Source organism: Littorina saxatilis, linkage group LG2 (genome assembly GCF_037325665.1).
Source record: "Littorina saxatilis isolate snail1 linkage group LG2, US_GU_Lsax_2.0, whole genome shotgun sequence".
Taxonomy (NCBI): domain Eukaryota; kingdom Metazoa; phylum Mollusca; class Gastropoda; order Littorinimorpha; family Littorinidae; genus Littorina; species Littorina saxatilis.
The window spans coordinates 22,289,651-22,312,134 of NC_090246.1; the positions used below are offsets into that span (position 1 = coordinate 22,289,651).

The following is a 22,484-nucleotide window of genomic DNA, read 5'->3' on the forward strand; positions in this document are numbered from 1 at the left end:
GGGGAGGTGGTGTTCAGTTTGAGTTTTTCCTGAACATTGGTTACACCATTAACACGCTTTTGATTCACCATCCCGAACAGCATCCCCCTGCTTCTTTTTCTTCTCAATTTCCTTCCTGAGTTATCTACCTTCTTCCTGAGTTATCTACCTTCTTAATGACTTCACTCCTCTCTATCGTCTCCGCTCCGCGGCCTTTTTCGTGCATTTCTCCCATCTTGGAAAATCGTCCACACATACATTTCTATTCTAGGTCTCTCTTTTCTTTGTTCTGACACGCTAACTGATCGGAATGGCGACGTGTCCGATTCGTAGCCCGGTCGTTTATCTGGCCAGCCTTTTAATTTCAGTCCTCATCAAAGCGAATTGATTAGTGTGGGCATGTGCTTGGATCTCCCGCGAAATGAAAATCAGAGGCTGTCTGGTACATCAAAGTAAGCTCGCCTTCAGACTCATTATTACTCACAGAAGCGTACCAGGCTTTGGGGGATTCCTGCTTTCAAGTTTTAGGGGGTTGGAATAGGAGTTTCTGAAGGATTTGTTTTCCCTCCTTCTTATTCTTATTTTTGTGTGTCTTCTTCTTCTTCTTCTTCTTCTTTTTCTTCCTCCTCTTTTTCTTCTTTGAGAGGTGGTGGTGTCGTCATCATCTTTGAACAACGAAGAACTATACGCGAATATCCACCGCTTACCAGACACGCCAAAGTGCTGTCGTATTTTCAAAGCTAAGACTTGTTGATGAGGTGCAGGAAATCCTACAACCCGTTTGGCCTTCCAGTGAACCTCATTTTCTTGCCTTGGCTTGAATGTTGTCCCCGCGTCAATTCCCCCCCCCCCCCCCCCCTCCTCCGCCCCCTCCCCTCCGCCCCCCACCTCCCCCCCCCTATAAAGGGCGAACATTTTATTTTGCCGTTTAGATTACAATCCATGTGAAGATTTTATAATCGAATTACTGTTTCGGTGAAAACAATTTGTTTGTGCGATGAAGGCATCAGTTGTGGGTTGAAGTAATGGTCACTAGGCCGGCTTGTCTTCTGAAACAGGGATATCAATCCCAGGTGGTGATATGATTGTACGATTTTTAATCTGTAGTCAGAACTTATTTTTTTGTCCGGCTTTGTTCAAAACAAATTCCAATCCTGGTTCTGCTCCTCCGTTTAATCATTGTAATTTCGATATTATGGCGAGGTGTAATGATTATTTGCAGATAATCACCCGGCTTTTCTGTTGGGGTTGAGGGAATGGCGGTGGTATGGTGGGTGGGAGAGGGAGTGGTGTGGTTTAGTGCCAACAGCGTTTACAGAATTTAAAAGCATTAATAACGACACGTGCTAGGATTGTTTTCATGTGAGCACAGGATCTAGATACTTGCCCGGCAGGTGGCAGATACAGGCACAGGGAGACACAAGTGGTTATAAGCATAGTTTGAGCCTATGTTTTGTTTTGTTTCGTTAATTACTGTAGGCTTTATGCGGCTATCAACCACACAGGGTCATCCCAGGACAATATGAAAAATTAAAGAGAGCTCGCATATGTAAATTAATACGTAAAGCGCGGAGAGCACAGTTAATTGTGGTTCGCGCTATATAAGCTCTCATAATAAATAAATACAAATAAATATATAGGACGAAATGATGATGATGGCATAAACGACGTTCAGTGTTAGTCGGGTAATTGTCGGCAAAACACGCGGTCAGCCGCACGCCATGAAGCTGGAGAAAGCTAGCATACACTGAGGGGCGTAACCTGGCCTTGTCAGACATGGCATCATCTCAGAACAATACTGGCCTGATCATGCATGGTATCACTTCCGTTCTGCTATCAGCGTCCTCTCTCATACAGGAAGCTCCAGCGGATAACGGCAGATGGTCGCTGCTGGGACAGGGACGGACAGAAAGACACCAGGTTGTCAGACGTTGTCTGGGTCTCCGTACACAGTCGGAGGCCATCCATCATATTGCTGTGTGCCCGCCGACAGTCCGGCAAGGCCAATATTTGTCCTGAATTAGCCCACACCGGCCCCGATCTGTCTCTGGCCCCTCTCCGCAGTTTGACGTATCAATAACTGATGTGTAATGTCTGCTGGAGCGGTTCGATACCCTCACTGGCTCGGGCCGACAGCTTTGTTTTCACTTAGCACCCCTGAAGCGCGTGGATCGTAGCAGCTCTACGGTGGAGTGTTTTTTCATTTGATGCCCTTGGGGAAGTCGTAGCGTGTGTTGCTCGAACTGAACTTTGCTGTTTGTTTGTCTGTAAGGGGCATTAACCTTCATTGTTTGTTGATGTAGATGCTAGCCAGAAACATCGTGAAGTAGTCCCAGATCGTCTTAGTACTGACACGAAACAGTCTTGAAAAGAACTGCGCGTCTTGAAAAACAAGTGCTGTGTCCGGGAGAAAACGCACAAGTTTCAATACTGTTACTATGCCTTTGGTGCAGTAGGTATTTTCTGTTTAAAACACACACACACACACACACACACACACACACACACACACACACACACACACACACACATACACACACACACACACACACACACACACACACACACACACACACACACACACACACACTGTCACACACAATCTCGCACGCTCTTTTTCTCGCTCTCGCTCTCTCTGTCCAACACCCCCCCCCCCTTTTGAAGAACAGTACAAAATAAGTTCCCTGAAGTCAAGCGCATTTATCTACCATAAAGTCCGAGAAGAACAGTGACACACAAATTTGCGAGAATAGATACATACGTTGAAAGAGACAGTTAAACTTATGACAAAGGACTTTCCCGTAACTATACCGGTTTGCTTGTATGAGATGTTTTGATTAGTTTGCTGACTTCAAAGGAGAATTTATGGAGGTCTGACGGGATAGATGGCTCAGCTTTTGTTTTTCTCTTTCTCTCTCTCTCTCTCTCTCTCTCTCTCTCTCTCTCTCTCTCTCTCTCTCTCTCTCTCTCTCTCTCTCTCTCTCTCTCTCTCTCTCTCTCTCTCTCTCTCTCTCTCTCTCTCTTTCGTTTGAAGTCTGTCTGTGATGGGATCGAGCTTTGACTGCAAGGTTTAGGATGTTTCTTCTATTTACACTGATCGATCCTTGACATCACTGCGGTTAAGAAAGCTGTTTCTTTGGGTTTTAGTGGACTTGACACGGACGCACACTTGCAAACGCATGCACGCACGCACATACACACTCCCCCCCTCCAATCAATCATGATTGATTCTAAGCGTGTTCAAAGTCAGAATCTCTCTTTGAACCCTTCTTGTCTTTTCCGTTACGTGTAAAGGAAAATCTTTGAACTTAGATTAGCCCATGGGGAGACAATGTACACTCGCGCGAAGCTTAACACGATTTCACGGTAGACCTGCTGCAAAGTCTGGGTCCGCTCTCGCTTCAGTGCTTGGTAACAGACAATTCAGCACGTCACCAGGCCACAGGCATCACCCCAAGCATGTTGACGTCATAATGAAAGAATAGAGAAGTCCAACAAGCGAAGACAGCCAGAAAGTAAGCTCGTTAGAATGGAAATGATAGAGTCGGCATGATTCCCTGTGTCTGAAGTCAAAATATGAGACCGAAACCTAGCTAAAGAGTACCCAGAGAGATTCAATATGACGTAATGCTAAAAATCCGAATGAGAGAAAAGTTAGGATAGATCTGATTTGAAAGACAAAACCACATAGTTAAAATATTAAGTTTTGGAAAGGATGAAATTTGCACAAGCGGTCAGGGTCGTTAGGAGTGAAGCAATACACAGTGCAAGCAACTGTTCTTCTTCTTCTTCTTCGTTCATGGGCTTAGACTCCCACGTTCACTCATGTTTTTAGCACGAGTGGATTTTTACGTGTATGACCGTTTATACCCCGCCACCGTTAACACAAAACTTAGAGCTTCGATGTCTCATGCGGTTGATTACTGTCAAACTCAGAACAGGAACAAGAGACTGCAGGTGAGAAGAACGAGAACACAATAACAATGAAAATGTACTCACCAGAAACATGGACATTAAAAAACGAACAAGAACCGGTTTCGACGTTATGTCTTCATCAGCACGTCACCAGGCCACAGGCATCACCCCAAGCATGTTGACGTCATAATGAAAGAATAGAGAAGTCCAACAAGCGAAGACAGTCTGTCTCAATCTTTCACTATGTATCTCTCTGTCTTTCTGTCTCTTAACAGTGCGATACTACTCTTCTGTTCCTTCAACACTTCTGAAACACAGTACTTGGACGAAAGATGCATCAGCGCATCAATTTGCTTCTCTTCTTGGTCGTTTGCAGAACCCGTGCGTTATGATTATAAAACAGTGTTTTTTGTTTGTGTGTGATGCAGGACCCACGGTTCAACAGTGACGTGGACGTGAAGATGGGCTACAAGACGCGAAGCATCTTCAGCATGCCCATCAAGGACAGCGACGGCGAGGTCATCGGCGTTGCCCAGGCCATCAACAAGATCGGTGTCAAGGACGGGCCCTTTGACGAACACGACGAAAAGGTCAGTCGATTGATAAATATGCTATAGGCCTAGTTAGATGAAGTGGCAAAAGAAAGTGAATGGGGGTTACAGCGCTGTTCCCAGAGGACTGGATCCGTTGGACCTGGCTTCAAAACAAATATCGGTCAAAGTATCCTGGCTTCAAAACATATATTGGTCAAAGTATCCTGGCTTCAAAACATATATCGGTCAAAGTATCCTGGCTGGCCTAGTTAGATGAAGTGGCAAAAGAAAATGAATGGGGGTTACAGTGCTGTTCCCAGAGGACTGGATCCGTTGGACATGGCTTCACAACATGCTCAGATGGTCCTGGCTGGCCTAGTTAGATGAAGTGACAACATAAAGTAAATAGGGGTTACAGTGCTGTTACCAGAAGCAGAGGACAGTAGGTCAGTTGGACCTGGCTTCAAAACGTTGTTGTGTCAGAAGACATCCAACGTGTCAACGCTATCAGACATTCGACCGGGGTCAGATCAAGAAAGTATGCGTAAACGACCGAAGACCGAGGCTTGGCAACACCACTGGGGTAATGGGACTAAATAAATGATATGGAATTAAAACTACGGCGATGACAAATTAGTTGGCCCAAGAGGAAAAACGGGGAAAGAAAAGGTGAAACATATGGAATGTGTGTGGTGGAGGGGAGGGGGGGGGGTACAGAAGCATTCTTACAAGATCGAGCGAGAGTTACTGGGAATCAGTCCCCGTGCACCACAAAGAATAATATATACGAGGTGGGACAAGAGACGTCCATTGGGAGAACAACTCTACTATCCTGTTAAAAACTTCACGTTTTTTTCCTGTTGACAGAAGACAGGAATAATAGTTCTGCATAACCCTTGTTTGCTAGCATTCTTGTGTTTCATGATCTTTTTTTCTCTGCCATTTCATCATCGAAACCGCTCATGCTTCTTCCGCTTCTTGTTATCTCCCCCTCATGGTCGCTTACAAAAATAAGCTGTTATGTCATTTCATATCTTCTCTGATTATGCACCTAAATTTAAATAAAAACTGACAGGCATTCATGAATCAGTCAACGTGTATAAAGACAGGAGATAGCTGCCATGCATTTTACTTTACATCTCCGTTGGCGCCAGGTGCTACAGAACAGCAAAAACTGAGATGCTTGAGTACATCAATCACAATGTGTGGGAAAAGTCAGCAGGTAATTGTGGGACAGCATATTACTTATCACTTGTTTTGGCAGCTAATGCGAAGGCGAATGTGCACGAAAAACATTGGTGTGTAAGTCCGGGGTTTTTGGTAGCAGAGCATTTTAACCTCGCAATTTTGGCATCAGAAAGTCAACATCGTTTTGGTACCATCCGCCCCGTAAAATATGGCAACCCCCCCCCCAGACTATTCATCGCCGGGAGCTGACTGAATAGAAATGATGGTACTGTTGTTTATTCTGACTTTTATGCGGCACTCAGGGACATACCTTGTGAACGCTGCGGTTTCTGGGAATTAGACTCATGGCTCGTCTGTGCTTCCTTCGCTTTGACTACAAATTTGAAATCGTTGGTTTCAGTAAGAGAAACACGGAGTCTGTATAGTTGGTTGGGGCTTTGGTTGTTCAGAATAAGTCCTTTGCTGTCTTCAATGTTCGGATGATCCAGGAATGTTCCTACAATTTAATAACTGTCTTTGGCAAATTTGCCAAAAAGAAGGCCAAATACGTTTCGGTAATTTTGGAAGTTTAAGTTAGTCCTTGGTGTCACGACTCACTCATCGTGAAAAAATTTAGCCAGTTTTGCCGAAATAATGGCATGTTATTATTCGATATGAAAGAGGTTTTGGAGTTTCGCTGACTGCCGACACCAAACGACATCGATGCGATATTACATCCTGGTACTGGTAGACTGAATCAAATGGCTATCGGTGTACAACGTGCACACAGACACACACACACACACACACACACACACACACACACACACACACACACACACACACACACACACACACACACACACACACACACACACACACACACACACACACACACACGTACACACACACACACACACACGCACACGCACGCACGCACGCACGCACGCAAATAAACTCACACCTCTGTATTTCCATGAGTTTTATTCTGCATGACGCACACACTGCGCATTAGCATGCTTTTTGACGCATTGTCTTCTTTTGCGGACAGCACAGAAAAGGTTTTAGCCCGTATTTTGTATAAGCTTTAATATCTCTCTCGCATTATTTTAAAATCAATTATTGACAACGCATTGTCAGTAATTTTGGAAAAAATACTCTCACGTTGATTTCAAATTAATTATTGACAAGACATTGCCAGTAATCTTGGATGAACAACGGGAATTTGTATTATTGATGCTGTTGATAATGGCCTCATTCTTTTAAGGACTCTGAAGAAGACGAAGCAACAAAGTTGCATATCTTTTGAGCTGGACGAAAGAGGGCGGGGATGTAGCTCAGTCGGTAGTGCGCTGGATTTGTATCCAGTTGGCCGCTGTCAGCGTGAGTTCGTCCCCACGTTCGGCGAGAGATTTATTTCTCAGAGTCAACTTTGTGTGCAGACTCTCCTCGGTGTCTGAACACCCCCGTGTGTACACGCAAGCACAACTGAGACCAAGTGCGCACGAAAAAGATCCTGTAATCCATGTCAGAGTTCGGTGGGTTATAGAAACACGAAAATACCCAGCATGCTTCCTCCGAAAACGGCGTATGGCTGCCTAAATGGCGGGGTAAAAAACGGTCTTACAAGTAAAATTCCACTCGTGCAAAAAACACGAGTGTACGTGGGAGTTTCAGCCCACGAACGCAGAAGAAGAAGAAGAAGAAGCTGGACGAAAGAATGAAAAGCACATTAAGCTAGTTGAGTGTCCCTCCTCTTCTCCCTTCTCCCTATCATCAGTTCGTGGGTTGGCGGGGAAGTGCGAAATAAAACGAAAAAGAAAAGTAGGAAGGAAGAGAAGAAAGAAAGAACAGAACAGAAAAAAAGTAAGAAAGAAAAGAAAGAAAGAGAGAAAAACTAACATGCAGATTCTGGCATTGTCAAAGACAGTCGATAGACATACTGGGATAGCCGGAGCTGATCAGTATTAAAACCGCCATAACCGAGTCATCATCTTCCAGAGTGCATCATTATTCTGTTGCTGCCGAATTCAACCCATCATGTCAGAAAGATTAAAAACAAAGTCTCTGTTGCGGTGTTGGGATGAGGGCCCTTACACGCCTGCTTCGATGACAGAATCGACAACATTAAACCTTGACTGAGTGAAAAGGTCCACTTGGGATTTCTCCTGCCGATGTCCGGGTGCTTTTTTCGGTTCATTTTGTGTGTGTAGAGTTTGAAAACCGGAACTTTATTACCTTTGTATTTAGAAACTGCAAGAGTTTGGAAGGCGGAACTTTTTTCAGTATTTCAGATACTGCTAGGGCTTAGAAAGTGGCTTTTTTTTCTTCCCGTTTTTCAGATACTGCAAGACACGATAATTGGAAGAAATTAGCTGGCAGTAGCTAGAGAAACTCGTATTCTTCGTCCTTTGACGATTAAAGGCGTCTGGTTAAGTAGAAATCGTTTCTGGGAATCCTGTCTGTATATAAGGGAAGGGGAAAAGGATTGTCGCTGTCGTCTGCCTGTCTGTGTCACGTTTTCTGGATTCTTTGGTCTTGTCTATTGGGACGTAATTTGAGTCTACCCTTTCTTTGATCGTCTCTTTTCTCTTTCTTTTCTGTCGTGAAATAATCTTCTTTTTTTGTGTGGCAAAGTTTAGTCTTTCAAGCTTTCAGTTTCCAACCTTTCTTTCGTGTTTTGTTTTTATTGTTCTTTTTGTCTGTTCTGTTGTAAAATTAGCTTCTTCCAGCTTTGAACGTTATGTGTCAATAACCCTGGTAGCAGACGATAACATGTTGCGTTGATTCTAATCGACTGGGGGGCTTCAATCATGCGGATCTTTGATCCCAGTGTTGGTGGCTCTCCTGTTGATAGTAAACTCGCCTCTCCTGTGTGCAGATAGCGAAAACTCCATTTTCGTCTGATTTCATTTCTGACCGTGTTTTCTAGTTTTCTGTTTTATCCTGTAAAACATCGAGGATTGGGCTGCTTAGAAATCTGATCGTGCTTGATTAAGCTCATTAACCTTATCATGTGATGTCAATTGGAGAGCAGACAAACGTCGACCAAACCGAAGTAAAGACTCGGTAATCACACTCATTTAGAGATAACTGTGAACTGTGCGAAACTCCTGATAATAAGCTCTATCACCTTTCTTGGGTTGATTTTTTTCTGTCTTTTTTCTTTTGAGGGAAACGAGTGCAACCATTACATGCTTTTGCAAGTTCGGCTGATCTTCTCTTTGCGCAAGTCCCATTCGGCCCTTGAGAACTCTGATGTTTATGAGATGTGGAAACGTGTCAGTCGTGCCTTGCGATGTGTGTGTGTGTGTGTGTGTGTGTGTGTGTGTGTGTGTGTGTGTGTGTGTGTGTGTGTGTGTGTGTGTGTGTGTGTGTGTGTGTGTGTGTGTGTCCTCTGTGGGTGGTTTGAAGATACTATCCTTCCCATTTAAACAATCATGTGCACCAACACAAATCTGTCCGAAGTTTAACTTGGGATAACTCCACAGCCTAGTTGAGTTTTGTGTAGAGAACGATTTTTTTTGCTGCACTAATTTCGAAGATTTACACAGGTGACACTTCCAAAACGAATTCAACAACAACAACAACAACAACAACAACAACAACAACAACAACAACAACAACAACAACAACAACAACAAAATAAAACTACTCTGCACAGTCATTTTTGTGTATGTGTATAGATGTAAAATATAGATGGTTGAGCTGCTTAGAAATCTGATTGTGCTCAATTAAGCTAATTAACCTTCTCACCTGATGTCAGTTGGAGAGCAGTTAACGTCTGCCTGTTAGAAGTAAAAAGACGTCATGATGATATATACCATTCTGTATATCTCTCACCATAATGTAGTGTATTTTTTCACAGTGTGGTTTATTCAATCTCTCTCTCTCTCTCTCTCTCTCTCTCTCTCTCTCTCTCTCTTTCTCTCTCTCCCCTCTCCCTCCCCTCTCTCTCTCTCTCTCGTTCTCTCTCTCTCTCTCTCTCTCTCTCTCTCTCTCTCTCTCTCTCTCTCTCTCTCTCTCTCTCTCTCTCTCTCTCTCTCTCTCTCTCTCTGGACCAGATATGATTGTGAGCCAAATGTTGAAGCATGCCAATGAAACAGTATTGGACTTTCTTGTTGATCTGTTCAACATGTTGTTTGACACGGGAACATTTCCTGAAGAGTGGTCAAGATCAATTATCTGATCATACCAATTCATAAGAAAGGAGACGTGAATGTACCGGATAATTACCGTGGCATAGCCTTGACCAGTGTTGTGAGCAAGGTTTATACACACATTCTCAACAAGAGATTGACGAAGTGGGCTGAGAAAGAGGAAAAAATAATTGAAGAACAAGCCGGCTTCAGGTCAAGTTACAGTACTGTTGATCATATTTTTTCGTTATATGGCATTGTTCAGAAGCATTTATTAAAGAATACTAAACTGTACATAGCTTTGGTAGATTTTAAGAAGGCATTTGACTCTGTGAACAGGAATGCATTATGGGAGGTTTTGAGGAAAAGTGGTGTAAACGGGAAAATGTATAAGGCCCTAACAGCCGTTTACACATTAGTGAAAGCATGTGTGCGTGACCGATGTAATTATTCTGATTATTTTGAATGCCCAAGAGGGGTGAAACAAGGATGTTTATTGAGCCCTTTAATGTTCTCCTTCTTTATTAATGAACTGGCAACAGAAGTGTCCTGTAAGGGAAGACATGGTATACAGTTGATACCTGGTGCGACGGAGATATTCTTGCTACTTTTCGCTGACGATGTTGTTTTGATGTCTAATTCTGTCATAGGTTTACAAAACCAACTGAACAAATTTAAAAGAAAAGCAGATCGCCTGTGCTTATCAGTTAACTTGGATAAAACTGATGTCATGGTGTTCCGTATGGGAGGCCACCTTGCAGCTCACGAGAAATGGTCCTATGGTGGCGAGGCAGTCCGAGTAACCAACTCGTACAAATACCTCGGCATGTTGTTTACTACAAAACTGAGTGTAAATGTTGCTTTGAGTGAGATGTCCAGAAAGGGAAAGAAAGCAGTCATTGAGATACAGAGAACAATGAGAAAACTGAATGTTGCTGATCCATTGGTGTTTTGGAAGATGTTTGATGTGCAGGTAGAACCCATTTTAACATACGCAGCCGAAGTTTGGGGGCTAGAGGGCGTCAAGCCAATTGAGCACACCCCAACTACACACATATGTACTCGTTACCATTAGCCAACGCTCGTCACAACACTGATAGACTACGAAGCAATCTCTTTGATCATCTCTGCGCTGAGTCGGTCACACTTTTGCTCACCCCTGCCAACAATCTCAAACGTATCCTTTTTTTTCAATCACTACAAAATTATCATAAAGCTTTTTATGTCTCACTAAATTATAAATCAGATGTATGTGGTTGTTTGTTGCCTTGAATGCCCCAAGGGGCAAAAATGAGTGTTTCTTCCATACTAATTAGCCTCATTTGCCTAAACCATATAGGAGTTATCCGTCCTTATAGAGTTAAAAAAAAATTATATAAATCCCATGCTAATTTCAAATACAGCGTTTTGCTATTCACTTCAATATGATAGTAAATAACAATCAAGAAATAACGAAGTCTTTAAACCACAATTTCCCAGATATTTACACTTTTCATTTTGTTTCAATTCACACCACAAAACATACACTTCGCCTTTTGCTATTCAGTCTCAAGTCTAAATAGTAATAGTATAAATCATAACTAATTTTCTTCACACCATCATAGACATAATGTTGCCTCACATGTTCTTTGTACAATCGTTGGTTTTCACAATAAATATTGCATTACTGTAATTGTCTTCTTTTTCTTTAACAATGTCTTTCCAAAAACAAAACTCAAAGTCCACAAAAGCTATTGCAACCTACTCCTATCTCTCGTCTCTCTTCCTGGGTACAATGGTACCTAAGACTTACATTCAAATGCTTACATAAATTTCCATGCTACCCACATTGTCAAAATACCTATAATTATTCAAAACAAATGTTAACTACTACCTAACTTCATTTCAGACCCACACCCATTATTATACACACATTTCACATTTAAACCATTAGTCGGCCCCCTGTCGATATTTATCGACTAAGTTCCTTGTATAGATATGTATTTAGACATGTTCCCCTACTAGTCACGCGAGGGTAACGCCGACTAGTGGTTTATTGATTTTAAATGTTTGTGGTCTGCAGATTGATTAGTTTTATGAGTGTGTGTTAACTGTTGGATCAGTATTTTCCTTTGTGTGTACATACTATACCTTGCTTTTTACCCTTAGGCTTAGATATTTTTGTTTACCTATGGCTTTCGTGTCGGTGTGTTTGTTCGTACTCATAAACTAGTTTGCTATGTTTTCGTTGTTATTAATGTCTTGTTCATTCGTCCTTTTACCCCTTTTATGAATGATGCAGAAATTGTTGTTTTACCTTGTCAATAAGGCTTTTATTAGCTAATGACAATAAAGTGTTAAAGTGTCTATCTCTCTCTCTCTCTCTCTCTCTCTCTCTCTTTCTCTCTCTCTCTCTCTCTCTCTCTCTCTCTCTCTCTCTCTCTCTCTCTCTCTCTCTCTCTCTCTCTCTCTCTCTCTCTCCACTTTAGCCACGGAGACGATGCTTTTTGGTGTCGCTGTCTGTTTAAAAAGCTGGGGCTTCCAACTCCTTCCTGCTTGACGAATGCAAGTTTAGTGTGGATTGAGTATGACTAACGTGGAAATTTACAAAGTGTGATGAAATTTGGTCATTTGACCAAAATGCTATTACTGAACTTCTCATGTCATTGTGGCGTACGAGAGAGTGGAGGTTTGAAAGGAACAGTACTTCCAGTGTAAATTTTCGACTCACCATATCAGCTGGGGCCTGGCTTTGACGTGGGATAAGACACTTCCACCACCTGAGCACAAGCCAAAAATCAACAGCGTATGTGCTTTCTTTGCATAGTGGACATTTATTGTATCAATTAATTTCTTACTGGCACCAGTGTTAACCTGCAAAATTAGTCATCCAGAAATGCCCACCCTGCTCCCAAAGCTGTCATGATGTTGGCCTTTGGCAAGAGTTCAAATTGGGTGGGAAGGGGAGGGGGGTGGCCTTATTTCTAGTGTCAGTAAAACCGGGGCAGATCTGAGATGGTGAGCCGAATGGTTTTCACAGGAACGACCGAGTCTTTAAATGTCAGCATGAGTATAGTCAGTGCGCGGCCAAGAAGCTTTTACTGAGCTTCTAGAGAGTGGACGCTTAAATCCGACCTTTCCGAATTCTTGACAGACAGATGGGCAGACGTGTCGGGGGCAGTTTTCAGCGACCGTTAGATCTGTTTTACCGTGACGTCAGTTATCAGCAGTCCAAGTGGGATACACAGTGGGAAGAAAATCTTCTTTTTTTTCTCCCCTAACCCCGGCGAGACGGATTTGGCAAAGATCAGTATATCTTGAGACCTTTCAGTCGAAGTGAGATTGAAGGCGGACCTCTGTGCCGCGGAAGCGTCGGAGCAACAAATTTGTCAGAGACAAAGATGTGGGCCTTGAAGACAGGAATAGACAAAGGGATTCAGCCCATTGACAGAACGAGTTTGTCACGAAAAGGTCAGAGCTTATCAGCAGGGTATCCATGACGAACGATGTCAGTATTGCCAGAATAGTTTGGCAAAACGTTTGTGCTCCATAAATCGTAAATGTGCCCCAAATAATACGCTCAAAAAATGTGGAGCGTATTTACAGTTTATGGAGCACAAAATGAAGGGCACATAAAAATGTGCTCCACAAACTGTTGACCAATCAAATAAGGACTTTCTTTTGTGGAGCATATTTTGGACGGCTAGTCGGACTTTAACTGTTGTGTAGCGTTTCGGTTTCTGGTAATTTTTTCCGAACAACGAAAAGGCAAGGCAAATAAGTGAACACGCGAAAAGACATAATTACACAGTGTGTGTATGTGTGTTCGTGTGTGTGTGTGTGTGTGTGTGTGTGTGTGTGTGTGTGTGTGTGTTCGTGTGTGTGTGTGTGTTCGTGTGTGTGTGTGTGTGTGTGTGTGTGTGTGTGTGTGTGTGTGTGTGTGTGTGTGTGTGTGTGTGTGTGTGCGTACATGTGTTTGTACGCGCAAGCTGAGCCATGATTTTCATTTTCCCTCCTAATTTGTTCAGTCTTTAACAAGCAAAACCTTAACCACAAGAAAACAAAAATAGCCTTCTTGTATCAATCTAGAGGGTCGTTTTAACTGAAGTGAAATCTGCGATCACAGCCACGTTGATCTACAAAATAAAGTACTATAAAATCGGTCAAATCATGCAAACGAGCTGTTTTGGGGGAAAGAAATGACACCGTTTCAGGTTGTAATCACTTTAGCTACACAAAAGCAAGCAATGGAGGGAGCTGAGCAGTTGCGCAACTTACACACTGCGAGGGCTTTCTTCTTGTTTTTTTTTCTTCTTCTTCTTCTCGTTCGCTTCTTTACTGCGAGAGCTGAACTGACACACTCGTGTCGCCGCTTGGAACAAGTTGTCAAACCAAGCATCCAAACATTCTCAAAGCAGCCCCACTCACTAACAACAAACAGATTCATCGTACGTACAGATGTTGATTATTTTCTCTGCTCAGTGGTAAAAAAGCAACAAATATAGCGCTCGCAAATAAGCTGCTTTGGCAGCAACATTCCCTAGAGCATGTTATTTTTCATTTGTTTTGCTGGTGTTGAAATGGCATGCCCATTAAGCCTGGAGAACTTCTGCTGAACTTTGCCAACGTTTTTGCCTCAAAAACACAATGATGTTTGAAGCTGTCTGTGAACATGCAGACAATTGCTTAATGTTGAAACGAGTGGTAAAACATGTCTGTTTTATTTTGCACTGGAAAGATTTATGTCGTCTAGAAGGGGCTCCCCGGGGCATGTATTTGTAGTCTCAAAAACTGCGTCAGGAAAGATGTATAGGTTCCAGTTTCTTTTTCAAAATTTGGGGTGCATTTAAAACGTAAGTAAAACGTTAAAGATACGTTGTTGTTTTTTTACGTATGACATCGCCTTTCACGGCGAACAAAGACATCCAGGAAGTTTAGTTTTTCATAAAGCTTTTTATGTCTCACTAAGGCCAAAAAAAAAAATAGGTGTGGTTACGGTAACATAGCCAAAAAAAATAGGGTAGGTAGGTAGGCAATCACTTTTTTTTTTTTAAATTTTTTTTTCTAATGTGTACAAATTAAACCTACTTGAGAGGGAAATAAGTGTGCGACTCGGGCGCTTTCGCTTTCATTGCGTTTTTTGCACTCGGTTTTTTTTTTTTTTTTTTTTACAAATGTAATAAAAAGTTATAGGATCGGCCCCTAAAAATAGGGTAGGTCGGGTTACCGTAACCACACCTATTTTTTTTTTAGGCCTAAATTATAAATCAGATGTATGTGGTTGTTTGTTGCCTTGAATGCCCCAAGGGGAAAAAATGAGTGTTTCTTCCATACTAATTAGCTTCATTTGCCTAAACCATATAGGAGTTATCCGTTCTTATAGAGTTAAAACAAATATAAATCCCATGCTAATTTCAAATACAGCGTTTTGCTATTCACTTCAATATGATAGTAAATAACAATCAAGAAATAACGAAGTCTTTAAACCACAATTTCCCAGATATTTACACTTTTCATTTTGTTTCAATTCACACCACAAAACATACACTTCGCAGGGTTGCTGAGAATGGAACAGCCTGACTTGTACTCACGGATCTAAGCATGGTTGCTGTAGCTGTTCAAAAAATTGTTCATCAATGCTGAAAACCCTATAGCTCTATGCACAAACCGGAAATTAAGTCAATGGTAGTCATCACTAAACTAATCCAAACCCAAGACACACTGAAATTTCAAAACAAAAAGTCATAAGACACGATGAAATTAAAAAAAAAAAGTCCTCGGAATTACCGCCAGCGGTTATTGTCGTGACATTTTCAAAACGCTCAAATGCAGCCACGCTTGAAGTATACGCAAAATCAAATATGGCCCGTGACGGTCTATTTTCGGCAGTCCCATAACTTTCAGACTTGATTTTTCTTAGTTCGAGACATTATAGCCAACTGCCTTTCGCTGGCCGCTTCCTTAAAAAAAAAAAGAAAAAAAGGCGAGATCCCAAACAATATATCAAATCGAAAATGTAGAAACAGATTTCGCAGAAAGGCCCAGAGTATCTGATGACGCAGAGAAAAGGTTAGAATGGCCTCGGAGACGGTCCTTTCGTGTCTCAATGGTGCGGTGCCGTGAGGAGGCGGCGAGGCTTTTCCATGTCTGCATCCCGCTCGTTTGTCAGGATTACCACGAGCTGTGCAGAGACATAAAAGACAACCTTTGCTGTTATGGCTTTGACGCCACCACGATGGTACTATTCGGCAAAAGCAGATAGGTCCTTTTTGTCAGTTCTCAGTATGTTGACATGCACAGTGAACAGTTGATTTGTTGATGAACATTTTGTACTAAGGATTACCACGTGCTATGCGGAGACACATAAAAGAAAACCTTTGCTGTTAGAGTTCTTCACGCTACCACAATGGCGCTATTCGTCAAGAGTAGATATAGGTTGGTTTGATCAGTTCTCAGTATAATGACATGTACAGGGGTGAGCTAATTGGTTGATGATCATTTTGATACAAGGATTACCACGTGCTGCGCACAGACACATAAAAGCGGAAAAAAAATATTTTCTGTTAGAGTTTTTCACGCTACCACAATGGCGCTATTCGTCAAGAGTAGAATGGTCCGTTTGTTCAGTGCCTATAGGTATGTTGACACAGTTAATCAGCTGATAACCCCCCGCGGGTTAGGGGGAGTCCCATATTGGTTGGGACGAGAAAGAATTTACCCGATGCTACCCAGCATGTCGTAAGAGGCGACTAACGGTTCTGTTTCTCCTTTTACCCTTGTTAAGTGTTTCTTGTATAGAATATAGTCAATGTTTGTAAAGATTTTAGTCAAGCAGTATGTAAGAAATGTTAAGTCCTTTGTACTGGAAACTTGCATTCTCCCAGTAAGGTCATAATTCCATTTCATGCAGTTTACCGAAACTACGGTTTATGTGAGAGTGCGCATGCGCTAGGCTAGCCATACCCGTATGTGTTATGGCGGCCATGGGCAGCATGTGGGAATTTTCGGCGTAGAAAACTTCATTTTCATCCGGAAATCGACGTAACCTGTTGTGTTTTGTGTGTGAAATTGATTGTTTCTGCTGGACAAAGTAAGTGCTTTATCCTTTATCGTGCCGAGTTCGAAAAAACCGCGAGTCGCGATGACAGAGAGACAAGTAGAGTTAGAACTCGATTCGGACTCAGAATTGAATGACTTGATCCACGCACCCGACACGGGTGGAAAGGAAAAACCACAAACAGTCACTCTACCAATCTCGGATTGGGAAAAGATGAAGAGTCAAAATGAGAAAATTTTGAAGTTTCTAACTATGGTGGTAGACAAAGATGGCGACTCGCCCCAAACGAAACAATCGAAAAAGAGAAAACGTGAAGTCAGTGATGACGAACAATCTGTGGAGACTGGGGATGATTTCGATCACCTTCTTGAAGAAATGTGTAAAACTCAAGCATCAGAATCTCGACCCGAGGCTGAACTGAACGACCCCAATGAGAGTGAAATTATGAATGAACTGGAGCAAGATTTTGACATTTCTGAGACTCTTGGTGATGAAGTTGCAGATCGAATTGCAAAACTTGTATCAGTGATGGCAAAGGGTCAGATGACCGAAGAAAAGATGAAGCAAAAAGAAAGAGAGTTTAAACGCCCAAAGAACATTGAGACAGGCGTCCCAAAAGTGAATCCCGAAATCTGGGGTTTGATGGAACACAGTGCCAAAACGTATGACTTAAAATCACAACGTCAACAGAAGTTACTGTACACGGCCAACAATGCTCTTGTTGTGGCCTGGGATGTGTCCCTAAAAATGGGGGTTGCCAGTGAGGAACAGAAAAAGCTGATCAAAACAATTGCTGAGGCAAGTGGGCTGATACTGAAAACAGCGTATGACATGTCACTGGACAGAAGAGCAAAAATACTGTCTGGACAAAATGTGAACAGAAAATACAGAAAACTGGCATCTTCAAACATACCAGTCACTCAGTGGCTATTTGGGGATGATCTCAAGTCAGCGTGTGCTGATATTGACTGTACAACCAAACTTGGACTTGCCTTTACTCAATCAAGTAGAGGGCAAAAATATTTCCCATCCCGTCAGTATGCACCAAAAAACTCCGAATGGAGAGGAAGAGGAAGGTGGAACTGGAACGGGAAGAGAGGAGCTCAGTTCAGGGGGAGAGGGAGAAGTCAAGGGAGACCATTCTTCTCCGGCACAACGACAAGCAGGCAAGCAGAGTAGACAACAAAGAGGTATGTGAAATAAAGAATGCCACATTTGAATTTGAAGCAGGTAAACTGAAACATTTTGTTCACAATTGGAAGAAATTGACATCTGATTCCTTTATTCTAGATATGGTACAGGGAACAGAAATTCCTTTGAGTGAAGACATTGAGAAGGTGGAAACTCAGCATGAGGCCAAAAATCAAGTTCCTGGTCACTTATTTCAGATAATGGATGCAGAAATAGAACATCTATTGAGTATGCATGTCATTGAGCCATCAAAACCAGAAGAAGATGAGGTGGTTTCACCTATTTTTCTTGTTGAAAAGCCAGATGGGTCACATCGGCTTATTTTGAACTTGAAAAGATTCAATGAATCCGTTGCGTACGAACATTTTAAAATGGATAATTTGTCAACTGCTACACAAATGATGACTAAAGACTGTTATATGGCCTCAGTTGATCTTAGACACGCTTACTATTCAGTTCCTGTCAAACATCAGTTCAGAAAGTTTCTAAAATTCAGATGGCGTGAACAAATGTTTCAGTATACATGCTTTCCAAATGGTTTGAGTAACTGTCCAAGGTACTTCACAAAGCTGCTAAAACCAGTGTATGCAAAGTTGAGGGCACAAGGTTTTTTGTCTACCTCATACATTGATGATTGTTATTTACAGGCAGACACAGTTGAAGAATGTGAAGTGAATGTCAGTGAGACAGTAAAACTTTGAATCTCTTGGTTTCACAATACATGATGACAAATCTGTTCTCAATCCAAGCAAACGGTTAAAATACCTTGGGTTTTGGTTGAATTCTGAAGATATGACTGTATCACTTCCAGAGCAAAAAAGGCAGAATATAAAGGCAGCCTGTTACAGACTCAAGGGAAAGAAAAGAATCAGAATCAGAGAACTGACTCAAGTCATTGGAATGTTGGTTGCCACTTTTCCTGCTAATAGGTGGGGACCTCTGTATTTCAGACAGTTAGAAAAAGACAAGTCTGATGCCCTTAAAGTAGCAAAAGGAAATTTTGAGTCTTAAGCTAATCTATCTGACAATGCTTGTTCAGAGTTAGATTGGTGGATTGAGAACATTGATGAGTCATACCATACAGTGCAAAATGCATGCCATGACATAACAATCCAGACTGATGCTTCTTCTACAGGAGGTTGGGGCGCAGTGTGTGGAGACCTGAAAACAGGGGGACGATGGTCAATGAATGAAAGAGCTTTTCATATAAATGTGCTTGAATTACTGGCAATAGAATATGCACTGAAAAGTTTCAAAGCAAAACTCACAGGGAGACATGTCTTGGTGTTATCAGATAACACTTGTGCTATTGCCTACATAAAGAATATGGGAGGATCACATTCACATGAATGTGATGCGTTGGCTAAAAGAATCTGGATTTGGTGTAAAGATAATTTGATTTGGTTATCTGCTACACATATTCCTGGGAAATGTAACACTGAAGCAGATATGCAGTCACGTCAGTTCAATGACCGTACAGAATGGAAATTGAGTGATGTTGTATTTCATAGGCTTAAAGAGACACTGCTGAATCCAGAAATTGATCTCTTTGCCTCAAGGTTGAATTTTCAGGTAAAACCTTTCATGTCATGGGGACATGATCCAGAAGCGTACGCAGTCGATGCATTTGAACACAACTGGTCAAAATGGCTGATATATATGCATTTCCCCCTTTCAGTTTGATTCAAAGGGTGCTGATGCAGTGGAGGAGAGACCGGGCAGACGGCATGCTGATTGTTCCCCTGTGGCCAACAGCGGTGTGGTTTCCCCAGCTTCTGCGGTTGCTAGTCCAGGAACCTGTGATTCTTCCGAAAGGGAAACGTCTTCTGACTTTACCACACAGCAATGCAGCACATCCACTTCAGAGAAAACTACGTCTCCTGGCTTGTGTCTTATCAGGCAATCTCTCGAGACACGAGGCCTTCATGGAAAGACTCAAAGCATCATCTGTGCTTCATGGAGAAGTACAACCAAGAAACAATATGCCTGTTATCTTGCGAGATGGCGATCCTTTTGTGCTCAACGGTCAAGTGATCCCTTGCGTCCCTCTGTAAATCTAGTGTTAAGTTTTCTCACTGATCTCTTTGAAGCTGGATTAGGTTACAGTGCAATTAATACTGCCAGAAGTGCACTTTCTTCAGTTATTTTGATGTCAGATAAATCTACAATTGGTACTCATCCTTTGGTTGTGAGATTTTTGAAGGGAGTTTTTGAACTCAGGACACCAATGCCAAGGCATTCCAAGATATGGGATGTTGGTGATGTTTTGAAATATTTTAAGACTCTTCCAGACAATGCTCAGCTTTCATTGAAAGACATAACGCTGAAAGTATCGGCTTTACTTTTGTTGGCATCTGCTCAAAGGGTGCAAACTCTTCATTTGATGAACCTAGAATCTGTTTGTTTTTTAGAGAATAAATGTGTTATTTACATGACAGAAAAGTTGAAACACACAAGACCTGGCTATCATCAGCAAAATTTAGATTTACCAGTATATACTGTGGATGAGCAAGTTTGTGTAGTCAAGTGCTTGAAAGAATACATTGAACGCACAAAGAAACTGAGAGTTGATCAGAGCGGTAAACTGTTGTTGTGTTACAAACCGCCTCATGAACCAGCATCAAGGGACACAATTTCTCGCTGGTTACGGACAGTATTAGCGAGAGCTGGATTGTCAAGTTATACACCACACAGCTTCAGATGTGCAGCGTCATCAGCAATGAAGAGGTCAGGTGTACCTCTTGGTGATATTCTCAAAGCAGCTGGTTGGACCAATGCAAAAACATTCAAACAATTCTATGACAAACCCTTGCAGAGTCAGATGAAAAAGAACACAATCTTGAATTACTATGGAAAGAAAAGTGTGTAGACAAGCACTGTTGTGAAAGAAAACTTTATTGATGCAAAAAGGCATTGATGAATTTATTATTGATACACAAATGTCACAGAAAAAGGGTGAAATAATGTGTACGGTTGTAAAAGAAAACTTTCTTGATGCAGAAAGCATTAATGGTTTTGTTTTTTGATACGAAAGTGTCATTGATTTTGAAATGTGCAGTACATTGTTTCGAGTATTCTGAATATACTCATACCTCTGCTACTTTTAGAATTAATAAAGTGATCAGAACAAGAAACATTTATCTTCTAAAATGTGAGTGAATCAATGAATGTTGAAATGGAAGTTTGACAACAACAACTTTGAAGTCTCACATAAACCGTAGTTTCGGTAAACTGCATGAAATGGAATTCAAAACATAAACGAGTACTTACCAAGTCGAAGTTTGTGTAGAATTCCATGATGCAGTTTACAGGAACGGAGGGATATGTGCCCTCCCTCAATAAAACCCACCCTCTGTTTACAACTTAACTTTTGTTGTTGTAAAACTTTGTAGATCATCAAAGAGTATGTGGTTTACGCTTTGATGATCTATGCTGTAAAATATGGCTAGCCTAGCGCATGCGCACTCTCACATATCCCTCCGTTCCTGTAAACTGCATCATGGAATTCTACACAAACTTCGACTTGGTAAGTACTCGTTTATGTTTTGAATTGTACTACGTTGCAAGCCCCTGGAGCAATTTTTTGATTCGTGCTTTTGTGAACAACAAACAATTAACAAGTGGCTCTATCCCATCTCCTCCCCTTTCCCCTATCCCATCTCACCCCTTTCCCCGTCGCGATATAACCTTGAATGGTTGAAAACGACGTTAAACACCAAATAAAGAAAGAAAGAAAGAAAGAATCAGCTGATAGAAGCTTGACAAAACAAAACAAAAACTGTGCTACTGGAACTTCACGCCACCACAATTCCGCTATTCTTCAACTGGAGATAGATGTTCGTTTAATCTGTTCTAGGTATGCGGACATAACGGATCCGGAATAGCTGATCGCTTGATGCAAATATTGACACACAAATAGAACCCTTGCTGCTTATCCCGCCATCAAAATGATACTGTTGGCAATGCACAGGGGACTGGTTATCTGTTCATGAAAATGCTGACACACAAAAGACCATCTTTGCTGCTGAAAACTTCCCTCCCCCGCAGTGCCGGAATTTCTCAAGAGGACTCGTTTGATCAGTTCCAGGGGACTATTACTTAGTTGATGAAAATGCTGACGTTTGTGTTCAAAGTGATTTTAAACACGGGCTGGAAGGTCGTGAAAGTCTCTCTCTCTCTCTCTCTCTCTCTCTCTCTCTCTCTCTCTCTCTCTCTCTCTCTCTCCCTCTCTCTGTGTCTCTGTCTCTCTCTGTCTCTGTCTTTCTCTCTCTATAGCTCTCTGTCTCTCCCTCTCTCTGTGTCTCTGTCTCTCTCTGTCTCTGTCTTTCTCTCTCTCTCTCTCTCTCATTTTGTTTTGTGTTGTCCATACTTGAACAAATTAAGAGAAAAATGTATCCCATTTAAATATCATAAGAACTCAAGCATTTTTTGACTCAGCTTGCTCTTAGCATCACCTCAAGAAACTGTTGTCAGAAATGTGTCCCTGTATTTGTATAAAGCCTTTAAATTAAGACATGTTGTAAC

General features: G+C 41.9%; 2 protein-coding genes across 3 annotated transcripts in view; both read left to right on the forward strand.

Annotated features, from left to right (window-relative positions):
- LOC138958494 (dual 3',5'-cyclic-AMP and -GMP phosphodiesterase 11-like) overlaps positions 1–22,484 on the forward strand; it is a gene marked incomplete at its 3' end in the record, with an annotated part of 148,574 nt that overhangs the window by 123,741 nt on the left and 2,349 nt on the right. Inside the window, 1 exon segment of the mRNA XM_070329668.1 lies at positions 4,323–4,484. Within this exon segment, the coding sequence (XP_070185769.1) occupies positions 4,323–4,484 (162 nt within the window).
- LOC138958495 (uncharacterized) lies at positions 16,607–21,094 on the forward strand. Of its 2 annotated transcripts, none has more exons than XM_070329670.1 (2): positions 16,607–17,959; positions 19,639–21,094. In XM_070329670.1, exon 1 carries the CDS (start codon positions 16,854–16,856, stop codon positions 17,946–17,948), a length of 1,095 nt encoding a protein of 364 aa, XP_070185771.1. In that variant the 5' UTR covers positions 16,607–16,853; the 3' UTR covers positions 17,949–17,959; positions 19,639–21,094. The 2 variants fall into 2 exon arrangements, with proteins under 2 accessions (XP_070185771.1, XP_070185770.1); XM_070329669.1 differs by having other exon boundaries at positions 19,651–21,094.